Here is an 18,933-nt window from a genome sequence, read left to right on the forward strand (position 1 = left end):
TAATGATAGTTACCGGTGCTCCTGCGTTTGAACAATAGTCTGCAGCAAATCCAAGGAATACAGGGAGAAAAGCAACGCAAGGCACAAACAGATTTGAACCAATCTAATTTATTTAAAGCCAAAAACACAACGTTTCGACCCGCAGGATTTTTCATGGCCACTTGATCTCTCTTGAAAAAGACCTGCGTGTCGAAACGTTGTGTTTTTGGCTTTAAATAAATTAGATTAGTTCAAATCCGTTTGTACCTTGCGTTGCTTTTCTCCCTGTATTGAATACAGAGACAGATAACGTAGATTTAAGAAAAGGCTAGACACCATTAGGGGGGGGGGGGGGGGGGGAAGTGCGTGCAAGGTTATGCCAAACAAAATAAAAACATAGAAAGTGCATCAGAAATCTGATTGCCATTTGCTATTACTGACAAATGTGTCACTAGGATTTTTGCTTGCACTCCTCTTGATTAGTATAACTATAAATATAAAATTAGCATCTCATCAGTTAAAATGTAACATTAAACACTGAGCATATTTTTTTGGTTCAACCTAAGTTATGTCGTATCATTGAATTTATAGTATATTTCCTCACTTTTACATTCATACAGGTATCACCCAAACCCTTGGTGTCTGAACTATGAAGGTCTCTCTTGTTGTAGGTACCATTGGAACATTTAGCCCTAACAATATTCTAGAATATAAATGTGCTGGACAAGGAAAGGATTATCTGTGCTGCTGTCGCAGCAAACTCCGAACTCGTGTAATTCAGGTCTTCTGACAATGCAGCCAACTTGCTAACCTTTTTATACCGCAATAGATCACTCGTGTGCCCACTAACACTACACAAAAAAAAAGTCTCAGACCACAACATTTATCTTGGGTCTTTAAAGCAGCTAAACGTGAAATCTTATATGGGATTTGTTTTTTTTAATAAACCAGTTTTGTAGTATTAGACAATAGTTACTGCATTTTTTTATTTTACTATTACTCAACTCTTAATGATATTTTTAAAGCATCCTTTGATTTCAATAGCAAATACATAGAAAGAGCATCGGTTTTAGCATCAGTTTTAGCCTACCTCCCCAGCAGTGCAAGATCTTTGAAACACTTTGTAAACTGGAACAATAGATAATGTTACCTTTGTAATATAAGGATACATTGTAGCTGCTGAGTTACACTGACTGAAGCAGCCATTGTGTTAATCACACAATCAGAATTGTTACAGATTTATAACAGGAGCACTAAACAATTACCAGCTTAGGTAAGACTGGAGAATTATATATTGTCACATGCTTTACTTACACAATAAGAAAAGGAAAAAGTGGGGCGTAGTATTGCTGCTTTAACTCAGGTGGACACAATCTAAAAATAAGCCAGAGGTTCACAAAACTGGCCTTGGGGACTAAATACTGCACTAGGTTTTAGGTATAATCTATGGATTTGCACTCAAGTAAGATCTACATATGTTGCCCCAAAAAACAGGTAAAGCTAAGGTTTCTTAGGAGAGATTAGAAAAGGTAAACCTGTGTGTGCGCTAAAACACAGTCTAATACAGTGCAAGATAGCCGAATAGCAACATCAACTTAAAAAAAATAAAAAAAAACATAAAAAGGGAAACAAAATGCAATGGAATAAGGTGAAAGAACCGTCTCTAAATCACTGACATGCTTATACATAAATTGTGTGTTTCTAATTGAAGATTGTACTTAAGCAGAATGTTTAAAGGACAGGAACATGGGGGACTCTGCAAACGCAAGTCCCCTGAAAGGCGATCTAAATCAAAAAACTGTACTTACCAAAGGTGCCATAAAACCCTCTCGGCCCACAGGTACCGACACCATACTTTCTCAGCGAGGCCAGTGCTGCACTCTTAAAGAAAAAGAGGAGTACGTTACAGAAAGATTAAACTACAACATTTTCACCCAGACCAGACCCTTTAGTGGGATCAGTAACAGACAGCCAAGGCATGTATCCAGGGCCGGCTAGGAAAATAGCGGGGATAGGTGCAGGGCAGTGGTGTGGGGCCTCATACCTTGTTCTGCGAGATTTCTTGCTGTCAGTGTCCTTCCTCATAGCGCCACGACGTAGCGCCCCGTTGTCATGGCAATGCGAAGCCATTTGACTTTGTGACGCCATGAGTAGGGATACTGACAGCAAGAGATCGCGCAGGAGGTGGTAAGAGAGTTACAGAGGCCCTGTGCTCTACCCCGGCAATCAGTTTCATTGTTGTGGCGAAGGGCCCCGGGCCTCTAACCGTGGGGCTTGTAGCAGTGGCACCGACTGCTCCGCCATCAAGCCAGCCAGAAGGAATATTACAGCACAACAACAAAAGAGAATACTTTAAACAGCCGAAAAGATTACTACAAAATTTCAGTGATATTGATACTGAGAATAATGATTAATTGCTAAGAAAACAATGTGTACCACCACGATGTTTAAATAGCTGCAAAGCTCATTCTTTCCAAATCACATGCAGTTTGGACAATTACATGGTAAGCTCTTCGGGGCAGACTTCTTTTCTTAAATAAAAAGACAAGAGACAAGCACTACCTTCCTTTAGAAAAGTGCAAAAATATATTATGTGCCACAAGTCCACTAACATCACAAGTAAATGGAGTGCAGCGTCAGAGGAAACTTAAGGGAAGAGTTCTCATATTCACCGCCGTTATGCCAATACGTAAGGAGCGTCCCGTGGAGTATGACGCCTGTGAGGTGCTGCAATTGCTGGCAACAGCAGAACTCCCGGCATCCACATTCACTTCCGCACCGGTAACTCAGGTATTCCGGGCTCCTCACGTCGGCGTCTAGCATCTGGCATCTGGCATCACGCTGCTGCCAGAATCACTCTACTCTTTCCTAAATCTGTCTCCGCGTCTCCCCTCCTGAAATCCCTCTCCTGGCTTCCGATCAAATCCCGCATCTCACACTCAATTCTCCTCCTCACTTTAAAGCTTTACACTCCTCTGCCTCCTCCCTACATCTCAGCCCTAATTTCTCGTTATGCACCATCCCGACTCTTGCGTTCTTCTCAAGGATGTCTTCTTTCTACCACCTTTGTATCTAAAGCCCTCTCCCGCCTTAAACCTCTCTCACTGACTGCCCCGCACCTCAGGAATGCCCTTCCCCTCAATACCCGACTAGCACCCTCTTTATCCACCTTTAAGACCCACCTTAAGACACATCTGCTTAAAGAAGCATATGAATAGCACTGGATAATCATGGACACATGATACATAAGCTTGGCCCCCTGCAGATGCACTTACCAGAATTCCCTCCTACTGTCTCTGTACGTTCTCCCTACCTACCAATTATATTGTAAGCTCCTCGGAGCAGGGACTCCTCTTCCTTAATGTTACTTTTATGTCTGAAGCACTTATTCCCATGACCTGTTATTTATATTATTTGTTATTTATATGATTACAACATGTATTACTACTGTGAAGCGCTATGTATATTTATGGCGCTATATAAATAAAGACATATACAATACAAGACAATACATACAAATGGCTGCTTGCCAAAAACTTGCGTCTCCTCTGTATTAGGAAACAGCGCCACCTAGCGAACCCTATGCCTTTCGCTTGTTCAAGAAACTTAGTCAGGGGGTCCTAAAAGGATTTTAAAGGACAGTCGTGCTGGTCTCTTTTTTTATTTACTTTATTTACTTTTATTTGATCAAGCTGCCTAACGCCTTACTCATTTAACCAATTGTTTGTTAATATAGAGGTTGTGGCTACCTCCTGTTGCAATATTTTTGCAATTGACTCTTCCCTGGTAAACACAGAGGCAAAGAATTTAATACCTCTGCTTTTTCCTTATCTCCAATATTTCCCTGTCCATCTCACACTGAAAGGGTCCTATATTCTCTCTTCTAATCTTTTTGTTACTAAGGTACTTAAAGAACGCAGGGACTTCATGTTGCGTTACACCAACGCCACTGGCACATACTGACATCGTACCCAAGGTGCACTATGCAGTTATCCATCGATGGTGAGCCGCAGGGCAAGAAACCTACGGGATTCCCTAGTACATAGCCACTATACAGAACCCCAAGTCAGCAACTGGCTGACACCTAAACCACTTGGCACCTTTACGTGCCAGAGGTGCAAAGCCTGCAGAAATGTCCAGATAACCAAGACTTTCTCCAACCATGACAACACAAAATCGAATAACATACGAAAATGTATAAATTGCGTGAGTGTAGGGGTTATCTATTTGGGGGTCTGTGCATGTGGCAAGAAATATGTGGGGAAAACCAGAAGGGAATTCAAACTGGGGATTCTTGAGCACATGGGCACCATCAGACTTAAAAATGACACCCCAAGTTAACATCTGCCAGAATGGAAACACTAACTCCATCAAGTTTATTGGCATTGATAAATACTCACCTGGTATCTGGAAGGGTAACTGGGACATGGACCTCCTAAGGAAAGTAGCCAGTGGATATACAGGCATACCCCGGTTTAAGGACACTCACTTTAAGTACACTCGCGAGTAAGTACATATCGCTCAATAGGCAAATGGCAGCTCGCGCATGCGCCTGTCAGCAGGTCCTGAACAGCAATACAAGCTCTCTAAATGTTCCGAAGCTGTGCGCAAGCAGGGAGACTATAGAGCCTGTTACAAATGTGTTATTTACATCAGTTATGCACGTATATGATGCTTGCAGTACAGTACATGCATCGATAAGTGGGGAAAAGGTAGTGCTTCACTTTAAGTACATTTTCACTTTACATACATGCTCCGGTCCCATTGCGTACGTTAATGCGGGGTATGCCAGTACACCCTAGGGACTGTCACCTAGAGGGCTGAATGAGGGGTTCATGTACTCACCCTTTATCTGACATCCCATTATTAATTCCATAGCACTCTTTGCGAGAGTTAGGCTTTCTCCCATACTTTTGCCTCACAGTTCTGGATAAGGACATTGCCCTAGGATTACTGTCATTCACTGTATCATTTTATTTATCCAAATATGTATATGTGTATATATTTTAGCACACTACGCTACACCACGTTATGTTATGTCATTATATCATCACTCACTCACACTAACAAGGGGCTTGAAGCAAGCCCCCAGTGCCAGCAACATATACTATTGGCGCCGTCTGTCACAATCTGTGAGTTATACTTGCCCGATGACTGTATCCACTGTGCAGTCAGAGATTCACTGACGTGTTGCACAGGGGGCGGTACTGAGTGATTGGGACGAGATTTGCATAAACGCGAGGGGTATAAAGGTTCTCACCGGACTGCTGGGGCCCTCTCACTCGCCTTGAGAAAGCATTGTTACGCGAAACGCGCGCGTCGGCACACGGGTGCACGCGCAGGACTGAGAAGCATACACACGAGTCAGCTGGCAGCACTATCTACCAGCAGCTGCAGCGTGCTTATGAAGTGGCTCCAACTTTGGACTATCCAAAGTAGCTTTTTAACCAGTAGACTGCTACTCATACTGTTCACACTGTGTGCAGGTTAGGTGTACATTGGTGCACACTACTTATGTGTTAATATTGATTCATCCTCTCACTAGCACTGACCCTTTATTGACCTGCCCTGATTAACAGAGCAGGTTTTGGGTCAGTGCCGTTTATCATACTGATACTACCTACTACCAAGGACTGTATGGTGTGAAATACTCACACTGCAGATATTCATTGTGGGTGGTTATAGGCATATCACACACTGATCTTTGCCTGTCTTTTCAATCAGTGCTATATTATTGCCATATTCATCTGGTTAGGGATTAATTGGACCCCTACACACCCAGTGCTATCACACCCTGGATCTGACATACATCCAGGTGAACTGGGCTATATTTCTGGATCCTGATGTTCCTGTTACACTATGCAGCAACATATATCTTCACCATCATTTGCTTCATTCCTTGAATACTCACCTAGCCAATAACTGGTGTCACCTCGCCACAAGTATTACTGTTGGCAGACCTGGCTAGGGTTTTTGCTTTAGTGTTGTTTCAGGGTCTGGACACTGATTACTCTCACCACAGTTGTCTCATATCTCTGGTTAAGCATACAGGTGGTTCTACGTACCAACCTGTCTTATTTTGCAAGACACTTATTTTGGTGCCTTTTGCCATCTAAATTATTGATCCAGAACATCACACTACATGTTCATATGTTAGGATCATAGTGTTTAATACTCGTTTTACTCTATTATTTTAAAGTGGTTTATTAAAATTTGTTTTAATTTCTTCACATATCACACAATAGATGTTCTTAGTGCCCAATTCTAGGTTTCTTTTCTCTGTCCGTTACTTACTGTAAAGAACCCTTTCCTTTGTTGCTGGTGAAATCTCCTTTCCTCCAACCTTAAAGTATGACTGTCGTTTATACTGCCCTTGGGGTAAATAGTTATTTTGAAAGCTCCTTGGGCTCTCCCCGAAATATATTTGAACATAGCTATCATATCCCCTCTTAGGCCTCGTCCAGGGTTCCGGCGGGCGTGTTGAGGCTCAGGGAAAGCGGGTGCTTTCCCTGGCCTTAGACAGCGCGCCGTCAGGGGGCGGGCCAGTGACGTCACGGAGCTGGTGGCTATTAAAAAAAGGTGGCTATTCTTGGTGTCTTGTTCATGATATACTCAAACTCCTGTTTGGAGATGACCTTGTTTGTGAGACCCTCATTGAGAATGGTCATTAGTGTCTTACTATACTTGACAGTGGGTTCATTCTCCAAAACGTCATAGCAGGTCAAATCTGACAGGAGCCGGCAGTTTTCTGTCTTATAATCTACCCATCAGGGAAACGAAGGATATCCTTAACAAAATAGAGGGTATATGGCCCCCATTTCTCATGCTGCTGTGCTCCGTTTTTGGACCCTATGGGATACTTACCTTATAAATAAATAAACCCCAGTGAAACATTTCAATGATTTCTCATAACAATGTTTATATATAGCGCCCTTAAAAGTTAGGTGCACAGTACATAAATTATTGTAATGCAACTGAAGTCCTTTAAAAAGGCACAAAGTATTTTTTGTTTACCTTCCTCTGGATCAAAATACTGTAAATCCAAATATAGGATCAAGTATCTGTGATCTAAATTTAGCATAGGTTGTACTTGGATAGAAGACTTTTTTCAACCTCATCTACTGTACTATGTAACTTTAACTTTAGCAATGTTAGAACGCCTCATTTGCATGTCAATATCTCCAATGGCCGTTATAGTTAACGCAATGCTCTCTACATGAGAAAAACAGGACAATGGTATTGCCCTTTGAAAATACACTGTTAGTGTTAACATGACATCAAGGGAGTTAACTTTGTGGATCTTGTCTTATGCGGGGAAGTACCTTTATGAGTTATGGAATACACAGTCAAATTCTACAATGAAATACCATTGTTATACTTTTTCTCACAAATATTGTGTTCACTGTTTAATTACGCTATGAACCAATTCAATGCCAGCGAGAGCAGCATTGTTGAACCTTCAAACAGAGAAGAGATAAAAACGCTCTAATGAAAGACTGATTGCTCACCTTAATTCTCTCATTATCAAGTAGACCAAGGAAATTAAAAGAAGAAAAATTAATACATTCTTTTCCATTCACTATGATCTTGTGGCTGGGAGGGCTGTAAATCAGAAGACAAAAGATAAATGCAAACTCAAAATGATGAATTTCAATGTAACACTGTAATAAAGTTAGGTGCACAGTACATAAATGGTTGCAATGTAATTTAAAAAGGCACAACAACAACAAAAAATCTAGATTTGAATACCTGGCATGATTCTTCGTAGGCATGAAACACTGGAAACAGAATTTGAATTGATTAAGTCTGTACCAAATGGTTATCAGACTTGTTGTTACTTTAAAGAACCTCAACAATGTACCGGATAAAAAAAAAAAAAAAAAAAAAAAAAAAGAAGAAGAAAAAATGTAAAAAAAAAAAAAAAACCCACAAGATTAAAAAAAAAAAGTTAAACCACCTAAATGTGAGGAATGTAAAAGGGAACCTATCGAAAGTGCTCCACATCATATATGAAATACATCGGAAACAAAAACATCAAAGACACCAACTGCTGGGCAAAGGTACAACAAATATTTATGGTACACTCCTTTTCTTCATAGGGTATTTTTCAGGTTACCACCCCTTTATATAGTAAACAAAAAAATGACAATACTATGGGTAGATTCTGGCTGGAAGAAACAATGGATATCTTGCCTTTTCTCACACTTGGGGTAAAATGTAGCTTTACTGAACAATGAAGTATTTACCCTGAAACAATGGTATAGTTAAGAGCTGGATGATCTTTAGAGACTGGAGGAACAAGAGGCTCTGGATGCCACTCATCAATCAATTCTTCCTTCTCCTGCAAAACCAAGAAGAAAATAAACAACTTTGTTATTTAAAATAGCATCACAGGACTTTATTTCCACAAAGTGCTTCCAGGAATCATCAAGAAAGAAGTGGAGAGTGACTTTATGGTGATGGTATAATTTAGAAAAACAGTCTGTAAACAATTAGGAATAACAGAATTGTTATAAATGGTTTCCGAATCGCTCCAGCAGAAAGAACCATTACCACTGGTCCAAGCAAGCCAATAGGAATCCACAACATCATCCCTTGCAGCATCGTATTGGTCTGCGTGACACGGGACCTTTAAACAGTGAAGAGATATTGGCAGCACATTTACATGCAATTATCTTGGGGTGCAGTGGATCCTCCGAGCTGAAATTAACTCAGTTCAGCTCCAGAGAACCCCTGCTTGCCATCTACGTGGGGACCAGCAAGGACCATTTTGTTCCCCCAAAGGCAATAGTGCTTTAATAATTAGTCGTTGATTGGCAGTACACCAGCAACCTGATGTGTAATGTTAGCCCAATGACTTGAACAAAAATGTACACTTTGTGCAAGTGTTTATAACTTCAGTTTCCATCAGTTTTTGCCCAGATTTCTACCATTAGTACATTTGTTTTTTAAAGAAGCAGTTCCCTCTGCATGTTTATTTTTGACATTACTTACAGCAGTGTGTCTGTTTTCACCTCTGGTTACTAGCAAAAAAGCTACAAATTTAAATACAATTTAAAAAACAGCCCAAAACCAAAATTAATAAGGCAGCTAAACTTCTCTTACTTAGTGAGAATAGCAGACCTCAAACAACCTTATCTGGGAAGGTCGAGACATTTTTTTCTGAGAAGACCTTTGTATTCTGCATGGAAAAACAGCTCTGTGCTGCCTAGTGAAGTGGAGCAAGTGAAAAGTAACAGCAGCAGTTTCCATGTGAACAATCTACTAAAGGCTTTGTGGCTTTATAAAGGAACGGTTCCCCTTATAGTTTCTTTTCTACCGCCTACCTAGTCTTTTTTTTTTTAATTTTACATGTACATGAAGCCGGGGGTCTCATTAACTACATTAATTGCAGTCTCAAGGACCCCCACCTTCCTGAGATACTAACCAGGGAAGAAGCCACTCAAGGGGAAACAAAATGGAAGTTTAAAAAGGGAGGATTTTTATTCCTAGGAGGTGTATGGCATTATATTGCCAGCACTGCTTCTGACGCGGGAGGGTCAAACCCTGGAAATAATCGGCGTTGGAAGCCCTGTGGGATGAGACTTCAAAAAGCATTAACAGCTCAGCCGCAGATCAAGATTGTATGTGCGTCCCCAGAGTCCCGTTTTTAATTCTTTGGAGCCCTACGGATTATTTTGGTGTATATGTGACCTCTGGTTAGATCTGCGGCCAGGACACTGATAAATGTTCATCCCTTCACATTATAGTGATATAGAAACGGATGTATTGTATTTATTGTAATACATATACATATATATACAGTATTCGACAAACCTATACATTTGCTCGCCCCGGGCGAGTGGATTTAACCCCCGGGCGAGTAAATATTGGCCCAAGCAGCACACGTTTGGTACTAGGTGGCGAGTAGATTTTTTGGTGATTTGTCAACCACTGCGCATATATATATATATATATATATATATATATATATATATATATATATATATATATTGCAGAGTGGAACTGCACCATTAAGAACAGAAGTGCTTTATGATAAATCACTTCAACAACTCTGTACGCAATTGTTTTTGCCTTTTTTGTACATAAAATCAGCCAGATCTAAAATTGTACAAGTCTAATATCCTGCACCCGAGGAAGAAAACTACTATATATTTAACATGTTGCAATGGTGCTCCAAAAATAAAAAATAATTATCTTATTATTATATCGCCCTTATCAAGGGCCCTGTACATTAGTTAGTAAAACTTGTTTGGTTGGTGGGCAGGGGAGGGAACATTATGGACCAGGCTATAGGTTGGGAGCATTTAAGAGCTTGCTTGGTTGGTGGGCAGGGGTTGGGGTAACATCTCTGGATTTATTCTGGTCGGTGGCATGGTGATGGGTCTGACAGTGGGGACAGTGGTGTCAATTGGATCTATGAGGTGGGTGACTTGGAAGGGTTTTGGAGAGGCTTTAGGAATGGGTGAGGTAGGGGAGATTATGGGTGTTGGGGACTCAGCCTTAGAGTGTGCTGGGAATGTGTGTGTCTCAAACAGATCAATTAAACAGCCTGGCTAATTGTGACACGACAATGTAACAGCAATATTTTGTAGACCATTCCAGCAATGGGACATTTTAACCCCTCCAGCCCTGAAAATAATAGCCGTCCTCTAAAACATTAAATATTAACCACATTAAAGTTCTCCAGTATATTTTGCATAGAAAGACAAAACTTCGGATCCAACCCACATTTCAAGATAAATCTTACTGTTGACAACCTTGGAGATAATACAAGATATACTAATATAATAAAAAATGTTGCATGTTCGTTCCATATGAAACAAATTAACGTGTTGGGGTTCCAGCATCACCTTCTCTGTGAGGTCTGAGCGCTCTTGTAATTTGTAGGTTTTGGAGAATATGAGCCGGATGATCCACAAGATCAAGATCCCTTCCAATATCAAGTGGTACGCAGGGGCCTGGGGAGAGGGCAGGAAACAAAGTTGAACTCCGTTATAGAAAGAATTACATAGTTACATAGTAGATGAGGTTGAAAAATGACGTACGTCCATCAAATTCAAATATGCTAAATTTAGACGACAGATCCTTTATCCGATATTTGTACTTACAGTATATTTGATCCAGCGAAAGCAAACAACAAAACCCCAGTGAAATATCATCCAATTTTATCTCATAAGGGGAAAAATAAATTCCTTGTTGACTCCAAATAATCAGATTACTCCCTTGATCAACATTCTTCCCATGTTTACTTATTTGGTATATAGTCACATTTGAACTGCCCTTACTGTAAAGAACCCTTTTCTTTGTTGCTGGTGAAATCGCCTTTCCTTCAGCCTAATGGGGTGACCCTTTGTCCTTTGTACTGCCCTTGGAATGAATAGTTCTTTTGAAAGCTCTTTGCACTGTCCCTGAATATATTTGTATAATAGTTATCATATCCCCTCTTAGATGCCTCTTTTCTAATGTAAATAAATCTAATTTAGCTATCCTCTCCTCATAAGTTAGATTTTCCATCCCCTTTATAAATTTGGTGGCTCTTCTCTGCACTCTCTAGTTCCAGAATGTCTTTTCTAAGGAGGTGCCCAAAATTGTACTCCATATTCAAGGTGCGGTCTTACTAATGCTTTATAAAAGGGGCATAATTATGTTTACTTCCCTTGCCTCCATTGCCGTTTAATGCAAGATAAGATCTTGTTTGCGTTTGCAGCTACTGCATGACATTGGGCACTATTGCTAAACCTGAGTGTGTGCGTGTGCCTCCTTTGCTGCTAGAAGAGTTATCAAAATGATTGAGCAACTCAAAAAGCTCCTCCCTCGAACTGCTGGCTCACACAACATGGCCCTTGAATCAGTACAGAAGCGCAGGAATTTCACACCCGTGTTTTTAAACAGAAATATATAACGGAACATATCAATGAACACAGTACAGTAGCTACAAGAAACCTCTAAGATTCAAAAACATTTAAGTGAACTCTGGTGAGAAAAAGATGTGAACACTAAATAGAGTTTAAATATTGAAAGGAGCGGTGTGTACAGAAGTACTTTGGGAAGCTTACACCCTCCTAAGCATTTTTTAGAATGACAAGACACAGGCTTCAATGCTTCACGCTTTCAATATTTCCATTAGTATCTTAATTTGTAGCCTCGAAGGATGCTGAAATAGCACAATTGTCCCACCTGCAGCTGGGAAAACTTTATGGGAATAGGGATTTACTGGGCCTAGTTTATGACCCTGTGCTGGCCTTTTTGCTATACTCAGGCACCACATTATTATAACGATTATATTTGAATGCAACACTTCTGACTTCAACGTGGGAGGATTCATTGCTATGTACGATGCTGTAAAGTAATGAGGCCCACAGGGTTTAAACCTATGAAGATCCAAAGAAATAAAAATCTGGCAGCCCCAAACTAACATAACATATCATTCATATCAGGATATACATTATGTGGAAAACAAACAGCATCTGAAGAGGCGTTGTCAAAAGCATAAAAAAAAGTAGAAAAGAAAAAAACACCATACCCTTTCGTAGGCCATGCTGTTATCACATTGACAAAATAACCCCCACCATGTAGAAATGACAGACATGAATGACTGTGATATACATCATGTGAGATGTAAAACAGCACGTGGTGAAAAAATAAATAAAAAAAATAGCTCCTGGCTTATGCGATTGTCATATGTGGTGAATAAAAAGTTTGTTTAAAACCAGAGACAGCACATAAAACACAGACAAAGCTCAGTTTTAGCACATCCAGTGAAAATCATACACGGTACAGTGCCTAAATATATAAGTATAAATATATATTAAGTAAAATGGTCTTTTAGTTTGACATTTTTGGCCAAAATTGTTGTAAGCCCCTGAGCCAACGTCACGGCAGACCACAATTCAGGGGTCCCTAACGCTAATATAAATTCTTAATAACCTGTGTAATAACAGGAAGAATGATTTATAGTAAATCTGTCAATATTAGTTGCAAAGTTCTAAGTCTGATTGAAGCCTTTATTAACCTGTACATTACCAGGAAAAGCACTCTGAATTAGAGTTGTCACAACCATCCTGCAAGCAGGCAAGTTCCCCTGTGTGGAAGCAACTCTAATTCAGAGTGCTTTTCCTGGTAATGTACAGGTTAATAAAAGCTTCAATCAGACTTAGAACTTTGCAACTAATATTGACAGATTTACTATAAATCATTCTTCCTGTTATTACACAGGTTATTAAGAATTTATATTAGCGTTAGGGACCCCTGAATTGTGGTCTGCCGTGACGTTGGCTCAGGGGCTTACAACAATTTTGGCCAAAAATGTCAAACTAAAAGACCATTTTACTTAATATATATTTATACATATATATTTAGGCACTGTACCGTGTATGATTTTCACTGGATGTGCTAAAACTGAGCTTTGTCTGTGTTTTATGTGCTGTCTCTGGTTTTAAATATATATTGCCATGCTCAGTAGCACTCCTCTGTGACACTCATATGCTTATATATATGTTGTGGTTATTTTGGGGGTTCAATAGGAGCTTGTTAGGTGTCCAGAATATAGAATAAAAAGTTTGATCAAGATTTTGGAGAGTGCGGAGATAGAGCTAGAGGAGCCACCATGTGCTGCTGCTTTAAGGGAAAAGTAACAGAAACAAGGTTTTTATTGTATGCACACCGATTTCCCACATTTGCGTAGAAGGATATTCTTCCACCCACAGTTTATACATTTCACAAATATCCAACCGATGACTAAAATGTTGATCCACCATACTAAATACAAAATGGAGACCCACTGTTCTACGTCAGCCTCATTTTACTGCTAGATTTTAGGATTCAGATTGCCTTCAGTTGAATATTAAAGATAAGAAAAGCTTAAAGGGAAAAAAAAAAAGGAACTTATGGTTGGGAAGAAGCGAATCATTACACACAAACAAAAACGGTGGATGAACAATAAAAGGCTGTGCACTTATCATAAAGAAGATTGGGGACTTCCACATGATATTGTACGCAAACACAGGGCATAATCCAGAAGAGGACAAGCGAGAAGAAACCACCAATGATGTACCATGCGTCCTTCCAGAAGAAGTGGCATAAGCAACAAAATGCATGAAGAAGGGGAAGATGAATTACAATTGAAATCTTGAAAGAAGCAGTGGAATAAAAATCAGAGAAAATCCTCGCAAAACTCACTATATGCTGCCTAATGAATACGAAAATTCCAACGCAAAGAAGTAATAACAATGTCTCCTTTCTTGTTAACAACTAAAACTTCAAGAACTGCAGACCAAATTAGTCTACTTCTAATCATTTACAAGATTTCTACGAAGATAAATCACTAATCGGCTACAACAGACAATGGATTTAGACCATGTGTAACAGATGGGCCATTACTAAGCTCTAAGATTCACCTTGAACCATAATAAGTTCCATAAATATTCATAAAGTCAAATTGTAGTCTCAGCAACAGCTGTAATTTGCAGGTAAGTAGGTATTGTGATATACAGGTAAAGTCCAGTGTGGGTTAAATTGGAGACGGAGAGATATATAGGGATGAGATGTGTATTAATACACTATCTCTAAGCTGCAACACTTGGTGGGGGGGATATGCACAACAGAGGAAAAGTATCAAATTACCTCTGAAGCCCCCTCTCCGAATGTAGTGTTGATCGTAGCCTCCCTGTTCCTCCGTTAGCGCGGTGCAGAGTATGGCAGCTCTGTGTAAAACACCGTCTCCCCCACATCGGATGAAATCGAATCCTGTGTGATGTGCACCTGCACAGCCGCTACTCGTCACACCGATCCGGGGTATAGGCGCAGGAGATCTAACGTAGGATGGGCTGGACGAAGAGACTGTGCAAAAAACTATGCAAAAGCACTCAGCAACTCACCAGGTGGATGAAAAATAAAAGAAATGTATTAAACTACATAAAACAAAGATGCATACTAAAACAAAACAGGGGAAAAGCACTCCCACTAGTTTTACGCTTCTACAGCGCTTTCTCAAAGCGCTGTAGAAGCGTGAAACTAGTGGGAGTGCTTTTCCCCTGTTTTGTTTTAGTATGCATCTTTGTTTTATGTAGTTTAATACATTTCTTTTATTTTTCATCCACCTGGTGAGTTGCTGAGTGCTTTTGCATAGTTTTTTGCACAGCCTCTTCGTCCAGCCCACCCTACGTTGATTTCCAATGGATTTAGACCAGCCTAGAGAACAAGCAGGGTTTTGTAGTAGATACAATGCAATGGACCACATCAAAAATCATACAAGAAGCGATTTCTCGAAGTAATGAATACCATCTACTGCTCGGTTTAGGATTTGTAGATTACGAAAAATAATTTGGATTCTGTCGACAACTCAGCGATCCTAGATGCATTCAGAAGGCAAAATGTTGAAGAAGCGTACATTGATATTATAAAAGCACATTTTCGAGAATGCGACAACCATTAGATTAGATGAAGGTACAAGCTAGGTAAGGATTAGCAAGGGAGGCAGAGGGACACCATTTCAACAAAGCTTTTTATTACAACACTTGAAGAATTGTTCAAGGCATTAGATTTCGAAGAAAAAAAGGAATCAAAAATCAACGGTCAAAATTTGAGTCACCTACATCTTGTAGATGGCATTGTTATTTTTTGTCCCACACAAGTCCAAAAGTCCTACAACAAATTGATTAGCTCGCCAAATTAAATATATTCGCTTCCATACCCTCAGCAAGACCAAAGTGATGTTCAACAAATGTGTCAAGTCTGCAAAAATCTAAATAAATAGAACTAGAAGTCGAAGATATCTACCTAGGCTGCAAATAACAATGGGACTTTTCAAATTAAATCAATAGAATGAAGGTGGAGCACATTTGGCAATATTGCAAGGAAACCTTACATGGTGCCACAGGAAGGAAGTTTTCGACCAGTCTATTCTCCCCGTTCTCACATATGAAATATGAACCCTAAATGGAAAGATAATTCTGAAGCCTAAGACGACGCAAAGAAGTATGGAGAAATGTATTCTGGGTATTACTTGACAGGAAAAAGAATTAATGGGTTTGACCAAAACAAACAAACAAAAAAGTCTGATACCATTATACGGATGAATAAATTAAAATGCAGTTGGCCAGACAATTCGCAAGAATTTTTTTATCATTGTTGGACAAAGATGGTACTCGACAGGATTTCAAGAGAAATTAAAAGATGACCAAATGTAAGATGGGAGGATGATATACTGTACATACACAGAAAAATCATCGCTATAATATCTAAAGGGTGAATAGCACTAATTTAAAGTCTCAATATTACAGTAACAGATGGTGTACGCTGGACAGGAATCCAATATGAATATGGGTAAGTGCTGCACACCAAAATAACATAAGTGAAAAGATACCGTTAGCGGTGCTCCCGTCTTTGAACGATAGGCTGCATCCAATCCAATACACGTAATGACTGAAGGAAGACAGGGCACACGGATTTGAAGTATAACCAATTAATTTATTGAGCTAAACACAACGATTCGACCCAAGTGGTCTTTATCAAGTGAAATCTAAGTCACGCCACTTACATTCCACTTGATAAAGAAAACTTAGGTCGAATGGTTGAGTTTAGCTCATAAAATTAATTGGTTATACTTCAAATCCGTGTGACCTGTCTTCCTTCAGTCAGTACGCTGGACAGGACCAGCGCTGCAACCAATAACATCAAGGAAAGATAAAGAATATGTGCACCGCTCCGTAATAAATCACAGCGCACATTTAGGGAAGCACAGACGCACGGACACAGCAACGTTTCACAAGCCTGAAATGGATAAGTGCATTGAGTGACGCTGGCAACTAATGTGTAAGAAATTGACACAATGCTCAGGAGTTGGGCTGCTCTTTGGGGTCCTATCACACCGAAGTGCGATATCCTATTATAGAGAGAGGGTTATCCCAGCAAAGTCTAGCAGGGTCTGTTGTAGGCTGGGACACCGTCTACGCTACAGGACCAACATTAGGGTCCTTCATGGATGAAAGGGGAGACCTGAGAGGTGGTTAAAGCTCTGTAATAAAATCTATGAAGAAGTATGATGATGTCCCCACATAAAGTCATCATGAATGCACATTCCTCCAGGACCAACATGGCTGCCACTACTTATAGAAGGTAACCCATCCACCCCTCCCATCATCTCAGGGCAGATCCCCGCCTGGTGACGTCATAGCCACCTGCGGCATGCCGTGAATGGCTGGCGCTGCGTCGAGCCGGTGACGGTTAGGGCCGTTACTCTCGCTCCCAGCTGATTGGTGGACAAGGCCGCGCGCCAGTGACATTGCGGTCGTTTAGAAGCACGAGTGGTGGGAGATGGCAGGGGATGTGTGCTGAGGAGCTGGGGGCTGCAACAACAAAGCTTCGGCCCCCAGGCAGGACCTGTGCCTGGGACCGTACCTCATAAAACGCCTGTACCATCTCCACTAGGACCCATTGCTGACTCGTCGCCATGTTCGGTAGGCACTGTGTGGAGGGTGTGAGAACTTCCTGGTCTGCCTGTCATGTGTGTGTCACAACGGGGCGCGGGAGGCTGGAAGGAAGCGGCGCGGGGATTGGAAGCCGCTCACAACGTCATCAACACGCTGACCAACCGCTAAGCGATTGCCGGCGACGTCAGCTGGAGGGGACGTGGTTGTTATCCAATGAAAATGAAGGCGAGATGGGTGTCGTAAAGTAAGCGGGCTACCATGGTTGGGTGTGTTGTTGCATTGGCTACTGCCAGGCTCGAGGCGTGGAACGCAACGCCTGCGTTCCAGAGCTGGGTCAGAGTGCTGACTTTCGCCACCTGTCGGCCACACATGATGGTGCTTCTGTGTGCCAGACTATAGAAACAAAAAGGTTGTTGGGAGGGGGATGTCACTGTATTACCATCGTGGGAGGGTGATGTCACTGTATTACCATGGAACAGAGCAGTGGTTGGATGTCACTGTGTATTAGCATGGAACAGAGCAGTGGTTGGATGTCACTGTGTATTAGCATGGAACAGAGCAGTGGTTGGATGTCACTGTGTATTAGCATGGAACAGAGCAGTGGTTGGATGTCACTGTGTATTAGCATGGAACAGAGCAGTGGATGAATAAAAGTACTGGTGTGCAGGGTCTGAGTGAAAAAAATACATTTCAGTGTCCAATCCAACATTGGGGAGCTTATATTTTGATCTTTTAGAAAGACACAAAAGTTATAGTTCAAAAGGAAAGAGGCGATCTGACGTTGTGCTATCTGAATTGGTCACCTGGAGCAAAACTGTGGGTTTCTTCAGACCAGGAATCCTCGGTTCAGAAAGAAACTGAGCGCTGATTTCACGGTCTATAGCAGGGCTCTCCAACTGGCCAAATGCTGCCCGCCAAGGGTTGTAATGTGGCCCATGGACTCTCATCTACCCAAGTAACTACTATGAAATTAGCAGGAGCAAAGTCCAATTATGACACTAAAACTCAATTGTAAGTGAAGGTAATGTTAATGTATATGGTACAAATGTTATACATGCTTGAAGAATGATGAAATATTATAATTGTAAAGTTTTCAATGTACCTAAAATGACGTTATAATAAACTTGTGGCCCTTCTATTTGTAAATGTTTCCAGATCTGGCCCCTTTGAAGAACAGGTTGAAGAGCCCCGGTCTAAAGGACAATCAAGAAGACCTCCAGTAGCATCACTGCTGACGAGCTAATTGGTGAAGGAAATGTTGCTATGATATGTGCTCTTACGTCTGTGATTGGCTGTCCATAATTTCTATAGTGACTTTGGTGCATAGCTCTTGAACAGAGGTGGTACTGCTTACAGTGCCCCATTGAGATATTCTGTTAACATTTTTCATTTTGAGTAGGGGGACTGCTGCTTTTTGTGAGCAATGCAAGCTAACATTACAGCAGCAAGGTTGGAAGGGTCAAGAGTGGGGGGAGGGGGGGAGGATTGTAGGATTCTAGTATATCACTGCATGGACAATCAA

The 18,933-nt window shown here is 40.8% G+C and overlaps 1 protein-coding gene across 1 annotated transcript in view; it reads right to left on the minus strand.

The window, feature by feature from the left end:
- Positions 1-17,570, minus strand: part of SPTLC1 (serine palmitoyltransferase long chain base subunit 1) — an 83,001-nt gene extending 65,431 nt beyond the window's left edge. Inside the window, exons 1-5 of the mRNA XM_075600070.1 lie at positions 17,380-17,570; positions 10,833-10,940; positions 8,226-8,320; positions 7,488-7,581; positions 1,788-1,860 (exon numbers count right to left, since the gene is read on the minus strand). Coding sequence (XP_075456185.1) covers positions 1,788-1,860; positions 7,488-7,581; positions 8,226-8,320; positions 10,833-10,940; positions 17,380-17,433 — 424 coding nt within the window. The 5' untranslated portion in view covers positions 17,434-17,570. The remainder of the gene's footprint in view (positions 1-1,787; positions 1,861-7,487; positions 7,582-8,225; positions 8,321-10,832; positions 10,941-17,379) is intronic.
- Positions 17,571-18,933: the final 1,363 nt, after the last annotated feature.

This window comes from Ascaphus truei, chromosome 1 (genome assembly GCF_040206685.1).
Source record: "Ascaphus truei isolate aAscTru1 chromosome 1, aAscTru1.hap1, whole genome shotgun sequence".
In the NCBI taxonomy this organism is placed as follows: domain Eukaryota; kingdom Metazoa; phylum Chordata; class Amphibia; order Anura; family Ascaphidae; genus Ascaphus; species Ascaphus truei.